The 27,681-nt window shown below is 40.1% G+C and overlaps 2 protein-coding genes across 5 annotated transcripts; one reads left to right on the top strand and one right to left on the bottom strand.

The window, feature by feature from the left end:
• Positions 1-138: 138 nt before the first annotated feature.
• On the bottom strand, positions 139-14,006 carry LOC103701524. Of its 4 annotated transcripts, none has more exons than XR_005512829.1 (4): positions 10,917-14,006; positions 2,595-2,835; positions 2,140-2,444; positions 139-863 (listed from the first exon to the last, which is right to left on the bottom strand). XR_005512829.1 is itself a non-coding variant. In XM_039129016.1 (2 exons), exon 2 carries the CDS (start codon positions 12,553-12,555, stop codon positions 11,293-11,295), a length of 1,263 nt encoding a protein of 420 aa, XP_038984944.1. In that variant the 5' UTR covers positions 12,556-12,970; positions 13,117-14,006; the 3' UTR covers positions 3,228-11,292. The 4 variants fall into 4 exon arrangements, 1 of the variants encoding a protein (XP_038984944.1); XR_005512830.1 differs by having other exon boundaries at positions 11,151-14,006; XR_005512831.1 differs by having other exon boundaries at positions 13,117-13,994.
• A 10,829-nt stretch (positions 14,007-24,835) lies between these two features.
• LOC120110599 lies at positions 24,836-25,549 on the top strand. The gene has a single exon (XM_039126089.1). It carries the CDS (start codon positions 24,836-24,838, stop codon positions 25,547-25,549), a length of 714 nt encoding a protein of 237 aa, XP_038982017.1.
• Positions 25,550-27,681: the final 2,132 nt, after the last annotated feature.

Below are 27,681 nucleotides of genomic sequence, written 5' to 3'. Positions count from 1 at the left end.
TTGGAGACAATCTCTGCTGTTTCCCTGTTGATCCTGATATATATGTGATCCCTTTCTTTTTTTTGTCCTCTTTTGATGGTGTCATCTGTTATTCTTCCACTGAGCAGTTAATAAAAGTCTTCAAAGACCAACTACAAAATCTCAGTTGACAATCAATATGCGAACAATTATTTTTTCTTAGGACTGTTTAATACTGCTAAGAATTGCATGACTTTCAAATGATTTCCAATCTATGCTACATGTAAGCATTTTATATCCGATGAATAACATCAAGAAAGCATAACGGAAGGAATGCATGGATATAGCATTTACATTTGGGTTATGGAGAGTTTAAAAACCAGTGGAGCAGAGAGTTGATGTATGGGTCTCTTAAATTTATTTTCTTCATTCTGCTTTAAATATTTAAGCAAGTGAAACAACCATAGTTACTTCGATTTTCAGCTTAACTATGGTATTCAAGTTCATGCAGTAACTTACAAATTTGTCTGCACATAACTGAGATATATAAGCTTTGGACATGACCTCACTTCACTTCTTTATCGAGCGTGATTTTCTCTATGAAATCGGCGGATGGCTCTATCGAGAGGACTCGTATTGTGGGAAAGTTTCACACAAACCTATGGCATCGATTATCTCGAGATCTTTGCTCCTGTGGCCAAACTAAACTCAATTCCATACAAGTCATTCTGTCAGTTGCAGCTAACAGATCTTGGCCACTTGCGGGCAGAGTCCGGTCTTTATTCGGAGTTGTATTGGCCTGGGTGCCCTTTCACCCTAGCCTTTTTTCTGCTATGGGGTCTGACAAGTCTTGGCTCATCATTGCATCTTGCTGTCGTCCTAGGCCTCTTACCAGGTTGAAAACCCTGTTGAAGCATGAGCAACCATCCCATAGACAATGCTCACAAGCATAAACCTAAATCAATGTTTGTAGGCAGGAATTATCTGTATGCAAGTTAAATATTATTGCTCCTAAAAAAGAAGATGAATTAGCAGTTCTTAACAACTGAGATCAAAGTGAAACATGTGGAGATATGAGGAAGACCATGACTGGAAGAGACGTCAGCCAATTGGCTGCAAGCTTAAATGCTGTGGCACAGGGACACTGGGAAAGTGGTCCGCTATTAGTATTGTCTTGGACGAGCTTCTTACATCTAAAATTATTTGAGTTTCATCATAAGATGCATTATAATTTACTCTACTATGATGTGCAGTTCATTCAAGTAACCGCATTATTATGTAATGCAGCAGAAAGGAACCTCTCTTAATCTGTTAAATTAGAAGTCAGTCAGAATTCGTAAAGCATTTAGGTCAATAAATCTTTTGCAGAATAGAAACATTCTAACTAATGTTAATCAAGAATATGGCATGTGATGAACATATAGGAAATGTTAGAATTTAGCAAACAGGTGCCCATATGATCTCAGGCAATTAAGATGGCAGTGCAGTTGATGTTCATAAAATTGGTTAGGATCTTTTATGCTATTTCTTGCCATCCAGTGATGAGATGGGAAGGTGCATGACCAAGGATTTTTTTTTCTTTTCTTGGCTTGCCTGAAAAAAATGGCCAATTGATGCTAGGAAAGAGCAGCAATTCCAAGTAACTAAGAATGAAGTAGACCCCAAAACATAGAATGCAGTAGCTGTTCACATGTACTTTTATTTTTTTAAAAAATATTTGCCAAATAGAGCTAACATTCAAAAAGTCTAGATCTCGGAAATTATTGAGTATTTGGTATTCAGTGCTGCTTTAAGAAAAGAAAAATCAAACCATTTTCACTCCATCTAATACTTCTAACTATTGGCAGGTGAAAGAGATTGATACCATGCACATATTTTAAATCTTTTCATAAAAACATACTCATCGCCACTATATTTAGTATCTTGATGAAACAGAGGCATTCGCAGAATTAGAAGTCAATTTATATATTATACATGGTATGGTTCTCCATAGCATGGTAGTTTATGCTATGATTATATTTCACCTAATAACAAAACTTGGGAGAAGAATCCTGCAACAATGTTTAAAGGGGAGAATAGTAGGGGATATGAAGTTACTACAGATATGCAATAACTAGGTGGTAATATTTCTAGCTAATCAAAATAAGACGATAGCAAATATGCGAAAAATTAAAGCAATACCTTTTTGTCTGTCATCCAGCTCTTGAAGCCCTTGTTGCCTCTTATAAGCCAAAGCACCATGAATCTTTGGCCTTGAAACCATCACTCTTATAGACCTAGATTGTTTCCCTCCTATTCCGAACTAGCAGTTGTAATCTTCCATGTCCCAAATGGAACAACTATTGTCCAAAGAGAAGGTCCATCATGCTTAATAAACTAATAACTATCACTCTCTCTCTCTCTCTAAAAATAGTTCTGTTCCAAGATTTTCATTCCAGAAAAGGAGTAAGGTTTAGACGAAATGATGAGGTGAAGAAAGAGCATATCTGCATTGAAAAGAAGTTAAAATTAGGACAAAGGCAAAAATTAGATATTTTCCTGAGAAGCCACTGGCATAAGTTCTCATATGTGATTAGCTCCTGGAAAAAGAAATGTTGATCAGCTTAAAGACAAATGTCAATATTTTCACAGTCAACCTGGTGTATAGAAAGACTAATCTGCATGGCCCTTGCTTCCATTCTGCTGTTAGAATTTAGTGACATGATAGAAGCCGGCAACACAGGGAAGGAAAAACAGATCAGGAACAGCAAAGGGGAAAAAAGCCTTTGAAGGAAGAAAAGTTTCTTCTATTTTCCCAACATAGCAAAAAATTCCAAAAGAGCAAACAATTGCATTGGGAAAAACTGTGGTATTCAAGGTCTTCCTCGCCAACACCCTCTGCCACATAAGAAAATAAAAGACAGAAGAAATATAAAAATTTAAAGATAATAAAAGAAAACTTAGCCAAAAAATGTACTTGAAGCAAATAAAGTCAACAGACTCAATGAATCTGAAGATTTGATATGTGAAGAAAAATACTATAACCGACACCCTTGATTAGGGAAACACACAAAAAAATAATGCAAATTCTCTACTTCATTAGAAAAGATAACTAGAATGGATAATAAACCGAAATACAAGGAAGAGAGATCAATAGAAGAAAAGAATGCCAATCAAAGGATGACAAGGTTCAAACCACAGCCAACATATTTAGCCAAACTAAATCGTACTCATGGGCACATCCCTTGTGACAAACCAGAACAGCCTTTGAAGATATTAACCTAAAAGTCATATGGCAGAGAAAAAATTTCTTTTGCCTTTTCCAATTGAAACATGGCTAGGAGTGCTCTCAATTAAATACAAGTTCTTTTGTTTTTTGGTAGAATCAAATACAACTTAGGCATCGGACAAGGTTCCAGTTCTTACTTTATATTAGAAAGAAAAGATAAATATATGGTTTTAAATGAACATTCAAATTAATATCAATTTCTATCCACGATCATAAGCAGGTCCCTGACACGTGACTAGTCCAAAAGAAGGTAAGTTAGAGACCAACATCATAGATAATTGTAATCAATTATTACATATTTCAACAGATACTCATGCTCAAAAGATAGGTATTCTTTGATATCTATCAGCATGCCTCTGATTGCACAAGTACCATCAAGAATATGGCACCTAAGAAAAATAATAGAAACCATAAGAATGAATTTCCTAGAATACTTAAAGTATCAATAATGTTCCATCCCTTTTTGAGTTTCAATTCAACAAAAAGAAAAGCATGTTTCAAATAAAATTGGAAGCTTAGAATGCATAACTTTCTTGCAATAAAATAATAAAAGAGTTTAATTATAAGAACAGGGCTAAGTCAAAGCAATATTCCCAATTGGTAAGTCCACCAGATGGGAAACGCTAGGTGGTAAATATTGAATAACGTGATTGGTCCACCCACAGCTCCATTGTCAGCAAGCTCATTACCTACCGTGCAATCTTTGATGTACTTAATATCAATATCCTGGTTTTCAATTGAAAATTAGCACACCTTTTCCACACAGTTGTCAGAAAGCAACAAAATTTCCATTATGCAGTATCCAGCTAGTAGTGTCAAGGCACCCAGAAACCTGACACAGAATAACCGGATCTGGATTCCTGATTGTCTTCAGTTTGGATATGGGTATATCTCAACTGGTATCCCAAGAACAACTCTGAAATGATATTGATCTAGTTCCAACGTACCTACCTACCTATGAAGAATCATTATACTGACTGAATACATTCTTTTCACATTTGGTCATATTTTAATAGCAGAATTTTAGTTCATATTGTGATGATTCTCATCTGAGCTTATGGATTATATTATGGGCTATGAGTCCTTATTAAGGTAAGATTATCGTCTATAAGTCTATTTTGGACATGAGTTAGGAAAGTCTTAAACCACTAGGCTTTTGCCTAGAAAAGTTTGTTTGTATTCAATGCTCAATATATTTTATTTCAAAAGGTTTCAAAATATGTAAGTTGCTTGCTTCAAAATCTTCTTTTCTTGTGTAAGTCCCTTCAGAATCCACCAGCTAACTTTGTTTTTTTCGTTGTAGGAGCCCTTAATTGTCTTCTATAGAAAGTTTTATTATTTCTTTTTCACATAAACCATTGCTTGTTTCTTCAAAAGGAAACCTTTTATGTATGTTGTACTGTAAAACTAAAAGGAGCCTATGATGGCTGCTGATATAAGAAACACTCCTCCATCGTAATACACTTCAAAGTTTAAGCAATAAAATGAGGGTTTTATCTCTTTTCTACGTCGTGTGGTTCCATGCTTTTAAGGTGCAAATACTTCAAGTCTAAGTGCAATGACTAGGTTCTTTAATGCTGCCAAATGACCATCCTTTTTCTATCTCTTTCAGGTTTTTCCTAGCCTGTACTCTCTCCACCTCGATGTTATCTCTCTCTAAGCCCTTAGGACCATTCATGAAAAGCCTCCGAACATCTTCAAAATCCCTTTATCTCTAGTCCTCGACTTTTTCCTGACCTCCCAAGTCTGTCCACTCTTTTCAAAATTTCGTAGCTTATTGTCCTCTGTAATCTCTACTACAACCCATTTAGAGCCTAGTTTTATATTCCCTATTCTCAGTTTAAAAAAAATGATATTAGAATTCATAGAAAATTACACTTCTTGTTCAGTTCAACCAAAATTCAGGCTTGATTTCAACTTCAGCTGATCATATTTAACAGCTTTGTTTACCTAAAACCTCATTATAACCTAGCGGATCTTTCTCTCTCTCTCTCTCTCTCTCATGTGTGTGGTTGTGCAATTATATGCACATATACATACATATGTACATATCTATTATATAATGCGCAAAATATGTATGTACATGTATTACTTATGCATTAACAAATATTCTGCATGTGTAACCCATACAAACTCTAAGTGTTATACATAATCATGCATTAAATTAAGATAAAATGCACTAAATTAAAAGTAATCAAGTTTGAAATCCTATTCAGTTGAAGCTGCATCAAATAGTATGGACAAAAAAATGAATGTCAACCTCCTAGTTAGGGAGTTCAAGTATACCCCCATAATAAAATTTATAACGAAAGTAATGCTTAAATAAACTATTGAAGATGTTGGGGAAAAATAATCACAGGAAACAATATTTCTAGAAGATACATTGAAGAGCCGCTTTGTATTTGATAATGGATTAGAATCCAAAAACCTAAAGAGAAATGAGCACTGGATGTATATGAACTTGAACCCAATTACTTTATCAAGTTTGGATTAAATCTTCTAAATGCCATATAGCATCATAAAGGGCCATTTTTTTCACTAAGAAATCATAGAGTATACACATGCATGTATCATCAACGTACCTTTACAACTATTTATTACGATTACCATATGCTTCTTCCTTTTTGCATATAAATAACATTTCAACTTCTGTGACACATTGCCCTACTTTGCATGAAACTTTTGCACAATAGACTATATGGTAACAGAATTTTGTCTTACGAGAGCTTCTGATTGACTTGAAGATTAATAATAACAGGAGATCTTCCATCAAAAAAAGATAGCAACAGGAGACCTTTGTAGCAAACTAAATCATAAGTCGAAAGACAAAATGTGATTTCCTCTTCAGGTTTATATTTCACTCAATTTTGCATTCTTAATCATTCAGCAATAGATCAATAGAACTTTGACAACAATTAGGAGAATAAATTAAAATAAATGTACGAGAAAACAAAGCAAACCCTGCAAAGCATGATTTGATGTTGCACCTGAAGCTCCACAGTTGAACCAGAATATTTTGGTTTCAGCGAATTGATCCAAAACTATGTTCAGTTTCAGGATTGGACTTATAGAACCACATTTATTGTGTATATAGTCTATTTAAGCCAATGTTCTGTGATTTCTTTGTTTCTCTGAATATTGGGTAGCATTTTCTTTAGATTGAACTTAGATTTTCTGGAAGCCTAGGAACCAAGGTAACCTACAAAAATCATTTTTTTGCATACAAATCAAAAATTTTTTTGCCTCAAGGAAGAAATTTGTGAAGAGTTATATATACTCAGGTCGAGTTTGGGGCGGGTTTTACCATTATCTATACATGCTCCGTATCCGATGCGGATCAAGTAAAATCTACCCCATTAGGGTTAGGTTGGGTCGGGTACTTGATGAGGCGTACCAAAATAGGGAGGGGGAGGGGAGAGAGAGAGAAAGAGAGAGAGAGATGGAGAGGGAGGGAGAGAAAATCCTAACCCTAAACCCTAGGAGGTCGGAAAGAAGGGGAGAAAGAGGGATACGTTTTCTAACATAATAATGACGTACCTAAACACCAAAATCTAAGGCCCGGAGGTTGGAACCCCATTCAGGTAGGTAAGGTTTTCAAGATTAGCTTCCAGGTCAATGGGTCAGTCTAGAACAGAAAAAATTATCAATGATGAATAGATGCTACACTAGCTAAGCAGCTCAGAAAAATGGTGCGCGAAGGTGCAATTGAGCGATCGTCTTGAGCTGAACTTGACATCATGTATAATTTTCATCCTGAGCTCAGCGAATGGATATACCCCAGAAGTTAAAGACTTCCTTACCTTCCCACCTGTATTCCTTGCCTGTTCTAGCATCTCTTAGCGTTAATCCACTTGAGAGGGTTGCCTCCGTGGTTTAAGGAGAGTGGCGACCATGTGGGGAGGGGGGTAGGTTTCGGTTCTTTGCGGCAAGGGGCTTTCTGGAAATGGAAGGCGACCAGAAGGGGGAGGATTCCGATGGGGTGGGGCTATGGTCAACGTTCTCCTTGGAGATTCACAACAGCTGGTGCTTATAAGGATTGAGTGAGGGTTTTGAAGGGTGGAACCCTTGCACTCCTTTGGTGCGAGAGGACCTTCATCAAGAGATGGAGACGTAGTGTGCTGACGAGAGGCAAAGATCAGAACAATAGACGAGGGGAGAGGAGAGAGATAGAGATGGTGGGAGAGGGAGAGAGATTGCAAAATCTGGACCACAAGAGGAAATCGTGGTTTTTACTAAGGCCCAAACCATCCAGACCGCCCAAACTGTTTCGATTCTTGACCGGTTCGGTTTACTACGGCCCAAACTGCCCGATTCGAGATAGTTCGGACAACCATACTTAGAACATTAGGCTCTAAAGAGATTTAAAGGATTTTTTTATAAAAGGTTCGACTATGCTAGAGCTTGTAACTCATAGCCACTTCTATTTCATTTCTTATATAGCCATCAATTGGGAAATGACATATTATACCCTAGACATGTCCAAAATTGTATTTTTCAGGAAAAAATTGTCTGTCATAGTGTTAAACCCTCAATATGAGAAATCCAAAGGTCCGGACGATATAATATATTTTAAATGTTATTGTTTACGTATTTTGTTTCTTTATCAATTTTTCCTAGTTGTAATTGCCTCTTTAGATTTTTAGATAAAATGGTCAAAATTGGAGCCAGAACTTAAATAGCAACCAAATCCACTAAAGTTGCTGAAGCAAAACTCATTTGATCTAAAGGAGAACAAAACTAAAACTAACTTTGCCAACCTTGCTGAAAATATAAACCATCTAAGCTCGAAAATATGCTCTGAACAAGGAAGCCACCTTTTAAGTTGGTTAATAAGACCCATATGGATGTGATTATGTATATAAGCATACATTATATATTGTGATGCATACATGCAGAGGCATACAATATGGATAATGTGTCGAATATTCATAGGTACATAGATATATATACATATGTTAGTATCTATCCATCTTCCTATGTTTAGTATGATGTATGTGTCTACCTTTAATTTTATATATTTACATATATAGAAAGATGGTGTATACATACACAAACAGATGGAGATATGCATACAAAAATACATCAATACCGATACATAACATATATATACATATACATAAAATAAAATACATATAATGATATAAACTGCTAGAATTATGTGTGCAGAAACCCTATTATTACTTAAAGTGCATTCCTAATTGGAATTTGGCCAATAATTCTTGCCCTGTAATGAATGCAATTTCCACTACTGATCCTTGCCTTCTTTCATTTTCTAGATTCTTTCCAAGTCTAGGAGACCTGGAAGGTTTTTTCTCTTGATCATATCATCCCAAACTTCACAATGGCAAGATGAATATCCACACCCACCTAAAGGGACCTTATATTTTGTGGCAGGTTCGTCACTTTTCAAAGGATGACCTAGTAAAAGTTTAGCACCTTTCTTTCTGTTTGAAAGCTAGTTGTGAAACTTTTCTCAATCTCAAAGGTCTTGTTTAAGGTTAAACATTAAGGGCATGTTTGGTTGGGGAAAGTTGAACTCTAGAACGAAAATGGAAAATGAGCGACTCCCATTTGAACTATTTGGTTGAGGAGAGTCCCATCCCATTTTGATTCCAGGAGGAAATGAGAATGCTCCAATCCTCCAAAACTCAATCCCTACTCTTTCCTAGTATTCAAATTCAATTCCGATTCTGATTCTGGACACAAACCAAACACGTTAGAACAAGATCCACCGTACCGACATAGCGGTGGGCGTCAGTACCGGTATAGTACCGAACCGAACCGGTACTGTATCGACGGAAAAAAAAACCGCGCGGACGTGCGCGCATCCGCATTAAATGCCATAGAGTGGCATTAATTGAATATCCCGTGCTATGCGCCCACTCGGGCGCGTTGCCCCGCGTGTGGGGAACCGCGCGGGCGCCCGCGCTTGGGCCGGTGCGATCGCACCGGCCTGGTTCGCACCAATACCAGTTTGTACCATGCGAACTAGGCCGGTTCGCACCCGTATGAGTATGTACCGGTGCGAACCGAGCCGGTTCTCACCGGTAGACACGGAACCATTTGGTTCCGACCCCTTTCGTACCGGATCGGTGCCTTGGGTCGGAACCAAAATTATACGCCGTACCAGACCGGTGCCAATAGGCACCGATTCGGTACAGGCTGAACCGACCGATTCCGGTCGGTTCAGCATACCATGCATCAGAGAATATAGCCCATTCCGATTCCCATTCTAATCCATTCTGATTCCGATTTCAATTCCGATTATGAACCAAATGCGCCCTAAGATCTTATATAGCAATGTATCAGTTTGAGATGTTTAGGTTTGACATATATATAGTTTATATAATAAAATGCATATAACCAATATGCCATGAAAAAATGCTTTATTTTTTTAAAAAAGAAAGCAATAATGTGAATTATAACTCACAAAATTGCTCCATATCACTTTGTGATTTGATATTTGATACAATAAGCAAAGCAATATTGCAAATTCAGTGAGCAATGTTATTCTTGAGCAAAAGAAATTAAAATTTTCAAGAAATAGTACATAAAATAAAAAATGAAGAAATTATCATTAAATTTATTTTTGACCTTCATTTGATTATGTATGATGCACGATTTTAATTTGATTATATAAAATGCATCTAAAATTTATTGTTAACCCTGGTTCGTATATATGTGTGTGTGCATGTATATGTATTTATCTAAGTTTTTAACAGTTCATATAACATATGATTTCTTGTTTGAGTAAATATTGTATATGAGGGTTACAACAGAAAATTCATACTCTACCTAGTTCTGATATAGAGCATCTTTGAAAGGTTTTCTGCATCTTGCATATTATAGTTCACTATATAAGCAACGATTATGGTTAGAGTATCGTTTTGGGTATTGATTGTATAGATATGTACCAGATTACAACCCTAAAATGATAAACATACACCATTACTTGGATGATACACACAGCTATCTGTAACATTGTATAATAATGTTTAAAGTTGGGCAGTCAAATTAGTATATCAGGGTTTTCCAATTCATCATGTAGTTTAATGTCCATACAGCTATGCATGTTGTGGATGATATAAGATTATTTAGGTAAGCCAAAGAAGAGGATTATCTGTACAAAAAAATGTGTCTTCATCATTATTAAAGCTATACTCTTGGTAAGGCACTTCCATGGATTGGTATTGCCACCAAGATGAATTTTGTGAGCTAACTTCTTTAAATGCTCCCAAATGCTGAAAACTATATGACAATATAAAAGTCTCCATAAACATATAACAACACAAACCCAAGAAGCATGTTATGATTCTTAATACATAATACAAATCAGCAGAGATGAAGTCAAAGTATGAAATAGTGAGTAATTTTATTTAAGAAATCATATTTCCCCTAAAGATGCTACACATCAAAAATATCTCAATAAATACTACAGAAGTATGACAGAAGAGCCTAGAAGAATGTAAAAAAGAAGGCAATTATATAAAATTGGAAGCTGAGAACATACATAGCATTCTTCCACATACTTGACTTCTTATGTATCACTTGATTAGATAATTCAAATGTAATCTTCTGAAACAATCCATGAAATGGTAAGAGGCTACCACTATTAAAACCACCCAAGCAATTTATGCAATTAATAATATAAAGACCAAGACCCCGAAAGACCTACATGACATGATTATACCTATACCAAGTAACATATCAATATTCCTGCAAAACTGATTTCCTCCACATTTGCTGTTATGTAAAGGCTTGAGATCACTGGATGTGGTGGAAGATATCCCCATCATGGATGCTAAGACGTACAACAAATGCACCAAACAGGGGGATTAAAAAAAAAACTGTCCTTCAGATGGACTGATTTAAGGAATATGATCTTCAAGCAAGCCCATGACTTTACAAAAATTTTGGTTCTAACCTCTGATGACTTTCACCAGAGCGGAGATCCAATAATCTGAGTTCAGTTACGTTCAGACTGGCCCAAAGGCCACCCCTTGAGGCTGTTAGACATCCACCCAACAACAATTTCATTGATCCAAAAAACTTGATATGGAACTGCCTTATTCTTCAAATGGATGGAAGCATATTTTCTCAAGCAGCAATGGCCAGTCTTCACCAAGATGTCGTGGATTTAGCTCCATCGCCACCCTAAAATCCTGTAGAGATATTGGAGACAAGTTTCTCATAGCATGTGTACCCGCTGAAGACCCACCATTACTCTGTACATGCATGTGATTTCCTGCCCAAAAACCATTAATAGACTTCACTACATGTTGCTGCATGTAGACCAGATGCTTCATTGATTCATGTCCTGACCTTGCTCCTACTAGCTCAACACATGATCTAATCAGGTTCTTCAAGTAAGCATCTAACCCCTTATTCAATAAATTAGCACATTCCATCGTCACCCCTCCCAAGGCCTGTGACTCTGCTATTTTTTCCATCCATTTCTTCAAGGCCTCAGTATGACATAGCTCACCATCATCACGGTTGCTCCTAGAGCTATCAGTGCTAGTGCTAGTTACCAATGGTACAGATCTCCATGGCCCACCAACACTAGCAGGACAGAATGGTATCCCAAGTGGAGCCTGAAGAGGACCTCTCTTGGAGTTCAAATCATTACTCTGTTCGACCTCCTCCCCATCTTCCACAACACCCACTTCAACCTGACCCTTGCTATGTACAGAGGCCCGATCATGCGGTGACAAATTCTCCACCCGAAGTCTCTTTGCTTGCCGCTCTGCAGGCCCACTTTGATGCTGCATGGGTCTCTTCAAATCGCAAGGACCCAAAATGCCATTCTCCCTCACAGCTTCTTCATCAGAAGGTAATACAGATTGGTGGGCAGCAACATCTGCCCTCCCGCTGGGTCCAAGAGGACTTGGGCGGTCTTTGATTCTCCGGTCTCGAATGCCAGACCTGACCTTGCGAGGTGATGGTGGCAAGATGTCCCCGTTGGACCAAATAGTCGGCTGTGGAGTTGAAGAAGCACGTTTCCTATTAATTCTATCATCTCCTTGAGGGGATATCTTCCCTGTACTTCCAATGGGCTTCGTGGTGGCCTTAACATGGGGTGGGGTCCTGGCATTAAAGGCATTCTTAAGGATCGAGCGGATGAGCTGGTTGTGCAATGGGATGTTCTCCCGTCCGAGGATCAAAAGGCAGAGCTTGTTGAACTCAAGCTTGCTCAGCTTCTGGGACAGCCACTGATTCAGGTAACCAAAATACTGCTGGGCTCGCTCAGGGCCGAGCTTGTTGGCTATCTGCAACTTGAGGCTGCTGAGATTGATCCGGGCGGCGGGTGGTGACGGTGGTGGCAGCATCTCTCAATGCAGGGCAGCCATATAATTCACCAGATCAACAGAATTAGGGTTCTCCTCTGGTTCTCTCTATCCTCTATCCCAATTCAAAGTTAGGGTTTTGCTTTTCCTTCTACAAGTAAATGAGCTCAAACCAATTCCCTACTGCTCGACCAGAACAATGCAGGCAAAAATCTCATCTCTGGGGCATAAACCCTAGGTTAAGCCGGGATAGGAAGGCCCACGAACAAAGATCTCAAATTCGAACTTCTCCAAAAACCCTGGCCGGATAACCGAATTCCGATCCGGCGGGATCCAAACCCTAACGGGAACGGGACCAGCTAGAGGAGCACCCAACTTGGCGGGCCAGAGCTCGAAAAAGCTCTCATTTTACTGACGAATTGGTCGTGAAGGAGCTTCCATAGATCGATTCCGTACTCTGCGATCGGGAATCCGCTCGAACGGGTCGGATCGCGGCGGCGGCCGCGGCCGGGGAGCGGGATTGGAGGAATCAAAGCGTAAGAGAATAGCGGGGAAAGACCCAATCTTTGGAAGAGAGGAGGGGGAGGGAGGGGTGGAGCTGACCTTTGGGAGCTCGAACTGGGGAGGGAGACAGGGATTCGAAGTGCATCACCGAGCACAGAGAGAAGCTCGAATTCTCTGTATCTCTCTCTTGTCTTTGCTTCTGCTTCGCTTTGGGCTCTCCTCGGTCCCTCTTCGCTACGTCGACTCTCTTCCTCGCTAGTGGAAGGCTGTAGCCTGGAGGATTGGATTGAGCTCTCGTTCTCGTGCTCTCTCTATCGATCGCTGAAGAGCCAAAAAGAGAATACGTCCGCTCTCTCCCTCCCTCTTTCGTTTTCCCCCCTCTTCTCTCTCGGCCTTTTGTTTTCAATTTTTTATTTTGTGTACCCCTGTGTGTTTTTTATTTTTTTTCGTTTTTATGCTAAGTTCTACAATTTGTTTCCCGAATTCACCTAAATTTGGGGCCTACTGACATTGAAGGTTAAAATGTTTGTTGGAGTTAAATTTTCCCGTTGAGTTCTATGACGGATGGAAATGATGATCATAAATATAATAAAGATAATTATGATAATTATAGCATTAATACTTAAAATAATTTTTGAAAGAAATAAATGAAACCAGTCTTAATGAGTTCATTATGCTCATATGATATGAGAAAGGGTGTACCGTGTACATCACGGCAATATATTTTCTTTCTGCATGGAACGGGAAGTAGGCTTTACTATAAGAGATCATTGTATGGGGAGGGGCGGTGAGGATGGGAAGCAAGACTAAGGGTTACCAAATGTAACCAACAGCTTTTAGTGAGTGCAACCAGCATGAGCAAGGGTTTGAATTGCATTTATACAAGTCTACTAGATGCACAGTAACTTTAAAGGAATGTACTTGCTGAAAGAGTAGATGCCCTACAAGCCAATCGCAATATGTATTGCGAAAGGTTTTTTCTTTTGATTTGTCCAAATCATGTACATGACATTTAAATATGAATAAAGGCGTTATGTTTTATCATATGCTGTTGATTATATTTATGATAAACTCCTTAGTTTAGGGCAATGGTTTTAAGACTATGATGAGATCATACTAGTGAGACTTAAAATCCTAAAATCCTAATCTTAAATATTCCCAGTCATTGGTACATTGAGTCGGGGATCAATGATTACCGGAAAGACTGGCATGTCTTATGTATGCTCGACGCAGAGGATGATTGATCTCACAATCATTTGTGTGGAGACACTAATACAAAGATGTGGGTGCTCATTAGAGGAATGAGTTCACTGAATTGACCTACGAAGAGAAATCTTATGAAGTCTTACTTACATGTCAAAAGATGATTCTCTTAGTGGGAGTTGTGCAACTGATCCTATGACCTGAGATCACCATGGTATCTTGTGCACATGAACCCATATTTTGGTTTACACTCATTCATGACAATAAGTTATGTACGAGGTCTTCTGGATATGGTGAATTGTGTACGAAGATTATGAGTAGGTCAACAAGGAATTAATCACTTCTAGTAAGAGAAGATAGCATCCTATTTATTCTAATCATATGATAATTCAGGAAACCTTTGATCAAAGTAGAATGAAAATTAGAAAGAGTTTCTAATGTTTCATTATTTGAATTATCATTAAAAGATTGAGAAAAATATGAATATGAAATTGAGTTTGACATATATTCATACTCATATGCATTTTTGGGATGCAGTTTGATTAAAGGATTGAATTGCATGGTAACTTGCCACTGAAGGGTATTTTTGGTATTTCCACCAAATTCCATATTTTCCGGGTAGACATGACACGTTGCTAGACGTCAATCTTGTTTTATAGGTTTGATCAAATTAAAGAGTTAATTCGATCACCAATTAGAAAGGATTCTAATTGTTAAGTTCGGGTTCGCGCAGTTTGGACTTAAATCGATTAGAAGAGTTCTAATCAAGTTGGGTCAACTCGCACTCACACCTATTGCTGGCTAAGTATGGAACCCAATGGGTCACACACAAGAAAACTTATCAAGGGTCTAATTGGATTAGATCATGTTTGCAAGATAAACATCCTAGCAGGTGTTGCAAACCTTAGCTCCTAATTCGAATTGGATTCGAATCTGATTCGAATTGGATTCGAATCTGATTCTTAATTGATCTAATTTGATTAGATCATATTCTAATATGGGTTAGCCAAGAGTTGGCACCTAATTGGCTTGGTTTGAGTCTAATTGGATTAGATTTAATAAATCATTCAATCTAGACCGTTAGATCTTGATCTACCGTTGGATGAAGACATAATGGAGAGTTGGTTTAACCCAATTGGATTGGGTTAGAGGATGGCTACCATAATTGACCATTGGATCTTAATCCCACCATTGGATGAAGACATAATGGGTCAAGTGAATGGCGCCTTGCATTGGAGCCCTTGGATCATCATCATGAAAGATCAAGAGGTGAGGCGTGATGGACATGTGATTAGCATGTGATGTTGACTTGGTCAAAATATGGCACCACATGAAAGGACATATCATTTGATACACCTCCTCACTTGATCTGCACCTCCTCTTATTTGATATGGCCCTTTAGATGATGCCCTTTCATGAGAGGATGTGTGGATGGGATGCATCCCTTGGAGATGCATCCCTACACCTATTATAAATAGGTTAGCACTCCATGGGTTTCATCATTCCAATTCCACCCCACTCCTCTCTTCTTTCTTTCTTACATTAGTTTCTTTCTTTCTAGCATTGCTTCTAGTGTGTCCTAAGCCAAGACAAGGTGGTCTTCTTTAGGACAAAAGGATTAGAAGTGATTTTAGAAGGCTAAAGAAAAATAAAAAGGAAGGAAAGCAAGCCATTAGAGTTCTTTAGAAGAATTCTGCATTAAGGATCAAAAGTCTTTGGAGCTAAAGTCTTGATCAAGTTTTCATGTGGATCACCATTGGAGGGCGGACACTTAGACGCCTCGTGGAGATTGTACACTTTGGATTAGCGTTTGAGGTATTCTACTAATTCTGCATTTATTTTATATCATTAGATTGTAATCATTAAGGTGATCTAGGCTTAAAAGGGTTTCATGCATAGGGACTTTATTAAGAAATTTTTAAAATTCCTAGCTTCCGCTGCGCATTATAACATGCTAAAACCCTACAGTGGTATCAGAGCCATCCTTAATTGGTTCAATCAAATAATTATGATTAATATATGATATTTTATGTAATAAAATATCATGATATGAAATTTTCCATATGAAAATATGTTGAAGCATGTTAATTAATTGCTTATGATTTATACATGCTATGAGATAGCTATGATGCATAATAGTTTATTTTAGACATGTTAAATGTATGTTACAATTAAAGAATGTGCTAGAGACTAGTAAGCCCTCAATAAAAATTATATTAAGTCATAGTGTTGAAAAACTTTGAGCTAACCCATTCTAGAACAATTAATCTAATTGGTGTCTAAGGAAAGCACTAAAGGTGGTTACTTAATTAGGACCTTACTCTCTGAGTAAGGGGAGCCTCCCACCTGCTTACCTGGCCAATTGTTTGATTGCCTATTATGGATACGCTTAATATTGATATAACACTATTGATAGCCTTCCTTCATGCCTCGATATTATTATGTCAAGATCCATGCTAGTTTGTTGTGCTAACACAAGACTTGCAATGGGGACTGATGTTATACTGTCTTGGTGCATTAAGATGCTTATGGCATATTTTAATATATTGCCTTGTTGTGCAACCACAAGGGCAATATTATTCGAATATGACTATATGGAAATGAAGGGTTTGACTTAACTAAAATATTATTGTTTGTTGTGCTAACACAAGGCAATAAGTATTTTAAGAGGACAAGATAAAGTTGAGAATTGCATGAGATGCAATTGGAAAGAGTTTCCTACCTTTGAACTCATAAGAGTTTGTTGTGTAAACACAAGGCTTTTTATGATGAATTAGGATCTCAACCCTACTAAGAAAAATTATATTTTCACGTTTATCATAGGGGAGGGCTATGATATTCGATAAAAATAGTAGGAGACAAATTAGATTAAAGTCCTTATCTAGTTGCAAACATGTCATCATGATTGGTCTGCTTATATTAGTTTTGTTCTTGCATATGTAGAATTATTAAATGGCTTCTTCACTTTCACTAAGAGGCATCTTAGATGCCAACAAGTTGACCGGACCAAACTATGTGGACTGGTTGAGGAATTTAAAGATAGTACTCACTCAGGAGAAAATTTCCTATATACTTGAAACCCCTGATCTTGGAGATCTAGGGGATGATGCTATAGAAGAGGAGGTTGCCACACATAAGATGTGGAAAAATGACAGTGTGACTGTCAAATGTATCATACTTGCCTCTATGAACAATGAATTACAGAGGCAACATGAAGGCATGGACACTCAATCCATACTTCTCAATTTAAAAGAGTTGTATGGAGAACAAAGCAGGACTGCTAGGTATGAGATATCTAAGCAGTTGTTCCGTGCTAGAATGAATGAAGGAACTTCAGTGCAAAACCATGTTCTTATGGTTATAGACTTGATCACCAGATTAAGTCAATTAGGTTTTGCTATGGATAGTGAGCTCAGTCAGGATTTGATCCTGCAATCACTGCCTGATTCATTCTCTCAGTTTGTTGTGAACTTTCACATGAACAAGCTGAACACCTCCCTGCCCGAGTTGTTAAATATGCTCAAAACAGCTGAAGGGCATATTAAGAAGGATAAAGGTCCACTCCTTCTTATAAATAGCACCTCTATGAGGAAATCGGGAAATAAAGGTTCTAAGAAACGATTGAACCCCAAGAGTAGCATCAAAAAGAAAAAAGGAAAGAAAAACTCCGGATCAAGTACCTGTTTTCATTGCGGCAAAGTTGGCCACTGGAAAAGGAATTGCAAGAGTTTTCTTGCAAGTATGAAGACCGATGCAAGAGTTGCATCAAAAGGTATGTTTATGTTACATGCCAACTTGTCATTAAGTTCTTCAAATTCAAATTCATGGGTATTGGATACCGGCTGTGGTTTTCACATTTGCAAATCTTTGCATGGACTACAGAAAATTAAAATTTTGAAGAAAGGTGACTTCGAGCTGTATGGCGCTGGAGGAGAGTCCATCCAGGCTGAAGCTGTTGGAACCTACAACTTGGAATTGCCTTCGGGAAAGCTCCTACAATTAGAAGATTGTTATTATATGCCCAAAATTATTAGAAATGTAATTTCCATTCCTTTGTTGTTAAAGAAAGGTTTTGAAATTAATGGAAAGGGCAATGGTTGCTCTATTTATTTTTCTAATAAGCATCTTTGCAATGGCATTATGGAAAATGGTCTTCTAGTTTTATTACTTAATGACAATGTCTTTCATATTAATAAAAGCAATAAAAGAAAGAGAGAGGAAGTGAATAATACCCTCCTTTGGCATTGCCGACTTGGTCACATAAGTGAATCAAGAATTAACAAGTTATACAAAGAAGAGTTCTTTGATCCTTATGATTATGAATCATTAGGAACTTGTGAATCTTGTCTTATGGGAAAAATGACCAAGTCTCCATTCACTGGACATGGAGAAAGGGCAAGTGAGTTATTAGGACTTATACATACAGATGTATGTGGTCCTATGACAACTCCAGCTAGAGGTGGATACTCTTACTTCATCACATTCACTGATGATTTATCAAGGTTCGGATTTGTGTATCTTATGAAACATAAATATTCGGCCTTTGATAAGTTTAAAGAGTATCAAAGTATGGTTGAAAAACAAACCGGAAAGTGTATTAAAATCCTTCGATCTGATCGAGGAGGTGAATACCTTTCTAGTGAATTTTTAAATCATCTTAAAGAAAAGGGCATTCTCTCTGAATGGACACCTCCGTATACGCCACAACTAAATGGTGTAGCTGAACGGAGGAATCGTACTCTATTAGATATGGTAAGGTCCATGATGTGCTTTACAGATCTTCCTATTTCCTTCTGGGGTTATGCCTTAGAAACTGCTACATATGTGCTAAACAGGATACCTTCAAAATCTGTATCTAGTACTCCATATGAGATATGGAGAGGTAGAAAGCCCAATCTTAAATATTTTAAAATATGGGGCTGCCAAGCATATGTCAAAAGAAATTTTGGACATAAGCTAAGTGCTAGATCAGATAAATGTACATTTATAGGTTATTCCAAAGAAAGTATTGGATATCTCTTCTATCACCCTACTGAACAAAAGGTATTTGTTAGTAGGCATGCCACTTTCTTAGAAAAAGAGTTTATCTTAGAAAAGGGCAGTGAAAGAAGAATTGAACTTAATGAAGTTCAAGACCTACAAATAGAAACACAAGAAATTCTTCAACCAAATGTACCCATTGATGAAGTACAACCACAACACACATCTCCTCTCCAAAGGTCAGATAGAGTGCGAAATGCACCTAAGAGGTATGGGTTTATCATTGAGAATGATGAAGCCCACATCATCGAAAATGATGATCCTCTGACCTATTCGGAAGCTATCATGAGTAATGACTCTAACAAATGGTTAGAAGCTATGAAATCCGAAATAGACTCTATGTATACCAACCAAGTATGGACTTTGGTTGATGCACCAGAAGGTGTTAACCCTATAGGTTGCAAATGGGTCTATAAGAAGAAGATTGGAGCAGATGGCCAAGTAGAAACCTACAAGGCTAGATTGATGGCAAAAGGTTTCAGGCAAAAGCAAGGAATTGACTATGATGAAACTTTTTCACCAGTTGCCATGCTTAAATCTATTCGGATTTTGCTTGCAATAGCTGCATACTATGATTATGAAATTTGGCAGATGGATGTCAAAACCGCCTTCTTTAATGGTTATCTTGAGGAAGAGGTTTACATGACACAGCCAGAAGGATTTGTCTCAAGTGGGAGAGCAAATCAAGTATGCAAGCTTAAGAGATCCATTTATGGATTAAAGCAAGCATCGAGGAGTTGGAACATCCGTTTTGATACAACAGTCAAAGAGTTTGGTTTTATCAAAAATGTGGATGAACCATGTGTGTACAAGAAGACTAGTGGGAGTGCCGTTGTCTTCTTAATATTGTATGTAGATGACATACTAATCATTGGAAATGATATTCCAATGTTACAATCGGTCAAGACTTGGCTATCAAAAAGCTTTTCCATGAAAGACTTGGGAGAAGCATCCTATATACTTGGTATAAAGATCTATAGGGATAGATCTAAAAGGATGCTACGCTTGTCCCAGTCTAAGTACATAGATCGTGTGCTAAAAAGATTCAGCATGGAAGGAAATAAAAGAGGTTACTTACCTATGAGTCATGGCATACGTCTCTCTAAGAAGATGTCTCCTAAGACATCTGAAGAGAGGAATAGAATGAATTCTATTCCCTATGCTTCGGCAGTAGGATCAATTATGTATGCTATGCTATGTACTAGGCTTGATGTTGCTTATGCCTTAGGCATAACAAGCAGATTCCAGGCTGATCCAGGAGAAAATCATTGGATAGCTGTGAAAAATATTCTTAAGTACTTAAGAAGGACTAAAGATATTTTTCTAGTTTATGGAGGATCTGAGTTGAAACTAGAAGGATTTTCTGATTCTAGTTTTCAATCAGATCCAGATGATAGCAAGTCCACTTCAGGGTATGTCTTTACCCTAAATGGTGGTGCAGTGAGCTGGAAGAGTTCCAAGCAGCAAACTGTAGCTGACTCAACTACTGAGGCAGAATACATCGCTGTAAGTGAAGCCGCTAAGGAAGCTGTCTGGATGAAGAAGTTCATCGCTGAGTTGGGAGTAGTTCCTGAGATTGCTGGACCAGTTTCAGTTTATTGTGACAACACTGGAGCTGTTGCTCAAGCAAAGGAACCAAGATCTCATCACAAATCCAAGCACATTCTAAGACGCTTCCACCTCGTTCGAGAGATCGTCGAGAGACAAGACATAGTCATTGAACGAGTAGACACAAAGAACAACTTAGCAGACCCGTTCACTAAAGCTCTACCACAACAGCAGTTCGATCGCCACCTCGATTGTATGGGGATAAAATATAAAAGCGATTGGCTTTAGTGCAAGTGGGAGATTGAAAGAGTAGATGCCCTACAAGCCAATCGCAATATGTATTGCGAAAGGTTTTTTCTTTTGATTTGTCCAAATCATGTACATGACATTTAAATATGAATAAAGGCGTTATGTTTTATCATATGCTGTTGATTATATTTATGATAAACTCCTTAGTTTAGGGCAATGGTTTTAAGACTATGATGAGATCATACTAGTGAGACTTAAAATCCTAAAATCCTAATCTTAAATATTCCCAGTCATTGGTACATTGAGTCGGAGATCAATGATTACCGGAAAGACTGGCATGTCTTATGTATGCTCGACGCAGAGGATGATTGATCTCACAATCATTTGTGTGGAGACACTAATACAAAGATGTGGGTGCTCATTAGAGGAATGAGTTCACTGAATTGACCTACGAAGAGAAATCTTATGAAGTCTTACTTACATGTCAAAAGATGATTCTCTTAGTGGGAGTTGTGCAACTGATCCTATGACCTGAGATCACCATGGTATCTTGTGCACATGAACCCATATTTTGGTTTACACTCATTCATGACAATAAGTTATGTACGAGGTCTTCTGGATATGGTGAATTGTGTACGAAGATTATGAGTAGGTCAACAAGGAATTAATCACTTCTAGTAAGAGAAGATAGCATCCTATTTATTCTAATCATATGATAATTCAGGAAACCTTTGATCAAAGTAGAATGAAAATTAGAAAGAGTTTCTAATGTTTCATTATTTGAATTATCATTAAAAGATTGAGAAAAATATGAATATGAAATTGAGTTTGACATATATTCATACTCATATGCATTTTTGGGATGCAGTTTGATTAAAGGATTGAATTGCATGGTAACTTGCCACTGAAGGGTATTTTTGGTATTTCCACCAAATTCCATATTTTCCGGGTAGACATGACACGTTGCTAGACGTCAATCTTGTTTTATAGGTTTGATCAAATTAAAGAGTTAATTCGATCACCAATTAGAAAGGATTCTAATTGTTAAGTTCGGGTTCGCGCAGTTTGGACTTAAATCGATTAGAAGAGTTCTAATCAAGTTGGGTCAACTCGCACTCACACCTATTGCTGGCTAAGTATGGAACCCAATGGGTCACACACAAGAAAACTTATCAAGGGTCTAATTGGATTAGATCATGTTTGCAAGATAAACATCCTAGCAGGTGTTGCAAACCTTAGCTCCTAATTCGAATTGGATTCGAATCTGATTCGAATTGGATTCGAATCTGATTCTTAATTGATCTAATTTGATTAGATCATATTCTAATATGGGTTAGCCAAGAGTTGGCACCTAATTGGCTTGGTTTGAGTCTAATTGGATTAGATTTAATAAATCATTCAATCTAGACCGTTAGATCTTGATCTACCGTTGGATGAAGACATAATGGAGAGTTGGTTTAACCCAATTGGATTGGGTTAGAGGATGGCTACCATAATTGACCATTGGATCTTAATCCCACCATTGGATGAAGACATAATGGGTCAAGTGAATGGCGCCTTGCATTGGAGCCCTTGGATCATCATCATGAAAGATCAAGAGGTGAGGCGTGATGGACATGTGATTAGCATGTGATGTTGACTTGGTCAAAATATGGCACCACATGAAAGGACATATCATTTGATACACCTCCTCACTTGATCTGCACCTCCTCTTATTTGATATGGCCCTTTAGATGATGCCCTTTCATGAGAGGATGTGTGGATGGGATGCATCCCTTGGAGATGCATCCCTACACCTATTATAAATAGGTTAGCACTCCATGGGTTTCATCATTCCAATTCCACCCCACTCCTCTCTTCTTTCTTTCTTACATTAGTTTCTTTCTTTCTAGCATTGCTTCTAGTGTGTCCTAAGCCAAGACAAGGTGGTCTTCTTTAGGACAAAAGGATTAGAAGTGATTTTAGAAGGCTAAAGAAAAATAAAAAGGAAGGAAAGCAAGCCATTAGAGTTCTTTAGAAGAATTCTGCATTAAGGATCAAAAGTCTTTGGAGCTAAAGTCTTGATCAAGTTTTCGTGTGGATCACCATTGGAGGGCGGACACTTGGACGCCTCGTGGAGATTGTACACTTTGGATTAGCGTTTGAGGTATTCTACTAATTCTGCATTTATTTTATATCATTTGATTGTAATCATTAAGGTGATCTAGGCTTAAAAGGGTTTCATGCATAGGGACTTTATTAAGAAATTTTTAAAATCCCTAGCTTCCGCTGCGCATTATAACATGCTAAAACCCTACACTTGCTATGTTACTTGCATCTCCATTGCAGTTATACAAAAGGGAGAAGTTCCATGAAGAAAATGGTTTGCCTATGGCGATGTTATTTGACACTGTCGTGGTAATAATATTCTTGGAAAGATGAAGAAACAAGGAGACAGAAGGCATCAAAAATAACCATGATTTAGTAGGCACGTCTATTTAGATTGTGTTGGGGGGAAAAATGGACCATCCTACAAGTACAATTAAAGCACTCAAATCCGACAGCAAGCCTGACCTCATGTAGACCGAGCTCATGCAGGTCGAGCTCAGAAGACCGAGTTCATGCAAGCCGAGCTCAGAAGACCGAGCTCGTCGTCCACATGCTGCGGCCATGCCCTGCAGTCTCACCGTACCATGCTTTGCTTGCCGGCCATGCCACGACACATCAACTAGGGATCATACCCTGCTACGACTGTCAATAATTAATGCGCATGGTCTCCACGGATCTCCGGGTTACTCAAAATCTCAGGCCATCCACGGCAACTCATCAACTCACTCAACTACGTCCGGTCACCCACAACAACTCATTGGCTCTAGTCCCGTCCTCCACGGCAACGCATTAATTCAGATGACCACACTCAATCATGACGGAAACTCATTTAATTCGCCCAGTCACATCACAGGTAACCCTGTATGCCTCCTATAAAAGGGAAACCTCTTCCTCTTAGAAAGGGCTGGACTTTATAAAACTAGAGAGGATAATCTCTCTCCCCTTACACATTAGCCTCCTCTGACTTAAGCATCGGAGGGCCGGCGTCGGAAACCCCGGCCACCGACTTTTTGCAGGTCTCCCGCAGGACGCCGCCCGCCGACGGACCGCCACCCGCCATCTCTTGCCGGAGCTCCCTCCTTCTCAGCCAATGGTCACCCCCGGGTCCAATTTCCAGCAACAGTTGGCGCTAGAGGAAAGGCCCGAGTCGTGGCCATGAAGCTAAGGAGTAAGGGAGCCTCTAACGCCTCCCGGCATCGCGTACCAAGTCCTGGACACTCAATCCAGAATCCAACACCAAGGCCTCTGGTGGATCCAGTCCCCCAAGTTTAACCAGAGCAGTTCAACCTGCTTGTTCAACAAGTCCAAGCATTCACTGTGGCCGTTCAAGGCCTACAGCAAGTAGAAGACCAACCTCTACTCTCTTCTCACGAGCATGAGTCCTCAGGACGCCGCTCGCGGCGTCATTTCTCTGTAGAGCGTCGCCACCACCGAAGCTCCCACCAAGCTCGACCCCCAAGTCGGGAGGGCTTGTTCCGCATCCATTATCCTGAGAACTCGCACCGAAGCCTGACGCCTCGAGTACGGAAGCACCCATCTGAGGCGGGGTCTGCCCCATGCCAAGCTGCAACAGGAGCCCCACCCGAGCTCGGCAGAAAAGTTGAGGACTTGGAGCGGCAGATGCAGATGCTTCAAGACCGAAACCCAAAGCGAGACGCTGGCAGATGAGTCAATCCCCCAGAGGTTCAAGATGCTACAGATTGAGCCATATGATGGTTCATCCGATCCTCTGTATCATTTGGAGAGCTACAAGGCCCTTATGACACTCCAAGGAGCCACAAACGCTCTACTCTGCACAGCCTTCCCAGCGACTCTCCGTAAGGCAGCTCGTCATTGGTTCTCCGGACTAAAACCCAACTCGATTCTCTCCTTTGAACAACTGGGCAGGCAGCTCGCCACCTTTTTTGCCGCTAGCCGGCGTCAGCGCCGGACCTCAGACTCCCTCTTCGCCATCAAGCAGAAGGAGGGAGAATCCTTAAAAGACTACATCAGTCGCTTTACTTCGGCCACATGGGAGGTTCGCGATCTCGACCAGTCAATCGTCATGTCGGCATTGAAGACTAGAACTCGGTCCTACAAATTTCTCTTCTCCATCGAGAAGAGCTTCCCCGCCGACTTTGTTGAAATGTTGGTCCGAGCTCGCAAGTACGCCAAGGCTGAGGAAGCCATGGCCTCTCGGCGGGAGACAGCCGAACGACCTGCCAAGATGCAGAAGACGCGCCACGAGGAGCGCTCCCAACCAAGCAGCAGATCCCCCTGGCATGAGAAAGAGCCTCCTTGGCCCAAGAGCCTAGCTCACTCGAGGTCTCCCATCCAAAAGTTTCAGACATACACTCCCCTCATATCCACCCGAGCAGAGATCCTCATGGAGTTGAGGGTCAGGGCTACCTCCGACCTCCATTGAGGATGCGACCGACAGAGTCGCGGAAGCACTCGAAAAAGTATTGCCACTTCCACCGAGATCGTGGCCATGATACGGAGGATTGCTACGAGCTCCGTGATGAGATCGAGGCACTTGTCCGCCGAGGTCGGTTGAGTTGTTTTGTCCATGATCATGCCTACAGGAGAGAGCCTGAGGAACAAAACCCAATGTCGCGTGAGGAGCGGGACGACAACTAACCTCTCGCGGGCATCAACAATATCATCAGAGGGCGGGCGAGTAGAGGCGCCTGAAGCATCGAGCTCGGAAGAAGGAGCTTCCTTAAAGCATCCGTGCACTGCGAAAGTCATCTCCTTTTCCGATGAAGACCAAAGGATTTTATGACGACGCTGTAGCTATTTCCTTCATCATTGCAAGGCTTTAAAAAGGATTTTAGTACATAATGAAAACTCGGCTGATGCCTTATTCTATAATGTCTTCCAAAGGATGAGCGCTCCTCTGGCTAGATTCACAGGAGATTCCACCCCAAGAAAGTGCTATGAAGTTAAATCCTCTTATGGTCAAGCAGGCCGAGCTCATGCAGGCCGAGCCGAGCTCATGCAGACCGAGCTCAGAAGACCGAGCTTATGCAGGCCGAGCTCAGAAGACCGAGCTCATAAGGCCGAGCTAACGCAGGCCGAGCTCATGTAGACCGAGCTCATGCAGGCCGAGCTCATGAGGCCGAGCTCAGAAGACCGAGCTCATGAGGCCGAGCTCACGCAGGCCGAGCTCATGCAGACCGAGCTCAGAAGAACGAGCTCCAAAGGCCAACCTCAGAAGGCCGGTGCTGAGCCAAGTCCTGAGGAACTTCGAAGCTCGAGAGCCATCAAAATATCTTCAAAAGGTACAGGACGCCACTTTGGCTTCAAATAATTTCAATATTTTATGTATTTCCAGGTAGGAGAATCCAAAAAACGGTCTACGGATATCTTTATCTCCAACGTCGCCCCGCTCCGAATAAGGGCGCACGACCGCCAACGGATGAAGTCCGTCTCCTGTATGTGTCTCCAATGATGCCTCGACCAAGCTCGGGATGCCAATTCGACGTCCTTCGATACCATTCAACGCCATTCGACGCCCTTCGACGACATTCGACTCCATTCGACGCACTTCGACGACATTCGACGCCCTTCAACAACATTCGACGCCACTTCGACGCCATTTCAACGACATTCGACGCTATTCGACGTCCTTCAATGCCATTCGATGCCTCCTATGACAACACGCTCCGATCTAAGTGGGGGCACCCTGGTGAGTCGACCACAAGCCAAAGAAGGCTGCTGAAGTCGATCTCAGAGCAAAGTCGCTTAACTCCGCTTGGATAGCTCGGCTTAAGGCCGTTAGCTCCGATTACACGAGAGGTACACATACATCTTTATAGACATTTGGCTATATTATAGGACGATCGACGACTGGACTACTTCCTTCGCCCGAGCCAAAAAGCAGCTCGAACTCGAAAGTCGGGGGGTAGTGTTGGAGGAAAAAATGGACCACCCCACAAGTATAATTAAAGCACCCAAATCCGACAACAAGCCTGACCTCATGCAGGCCGAGCTCATGCAGAAGGCCGAGCTCAAGCAAGCCGAGCTCATGAAGACCGAGCTTAGAAGGCCGAGCTCAAGCAGGCCGGGCTCATGCAGGCCGAGCCGAGCTCATGCAAGCCGAGCTCAGAAGACCGAGCTCATGTAGGCCGAGCTCAGAAGACCGAGCTCGTCGTCCACATGCTGCGGCTACGCCCTGTAGCAGTCTCACCGTACCCTGCTTTGCTTGCCGGCCACGCCACGACACATCAACTAGGGACCATACCCTGCTACGACTATCAATAATTAATGCGCATGGTCTCCACGGATCTCCGAGTTACTCAAAATCTCAGGCCATCCACGGCAACTCATCAACTCACTCAACTACGTCCGGTCACCCACAACAACTCATTGGCTCCAGTCCCGTCCTCCACGGCAATGCATTAATTCAGATAACCACACTCAATCATGACGGTAACTCATTTAATTCGTCCGGTCACATCACAGGTAACTCTGTATCCCTCCTATAAAAGGAAAACCTCTCTTTCTTAGAAAGGGCTGGACTCTACAAAACTAGAGAGGATAATCTCTCTCCCC

Source organism: Phoenix dactylifera, chromosome 1 (assembly GCF_009389715.1).
Source record: "Phoenix dactylifera cultivar Barhee BC4 chromosome 1, palm_55x_up_171113_PBpolish2nd_filt_p, whole genome shotgun sequence".
Classification (NCBI taxonomy): Eukaryota; Viridiplantae; Streptophyta; class Magnoliopsida; order Arecales; family Arecaceae; genus Phoenix; species Phoenix dactylifera.
The sequence above is the reverse complement of the archived record's forward strand: the minus strand, read 5'-3'. Positions and strand labels throughout refer to the sequence as shown.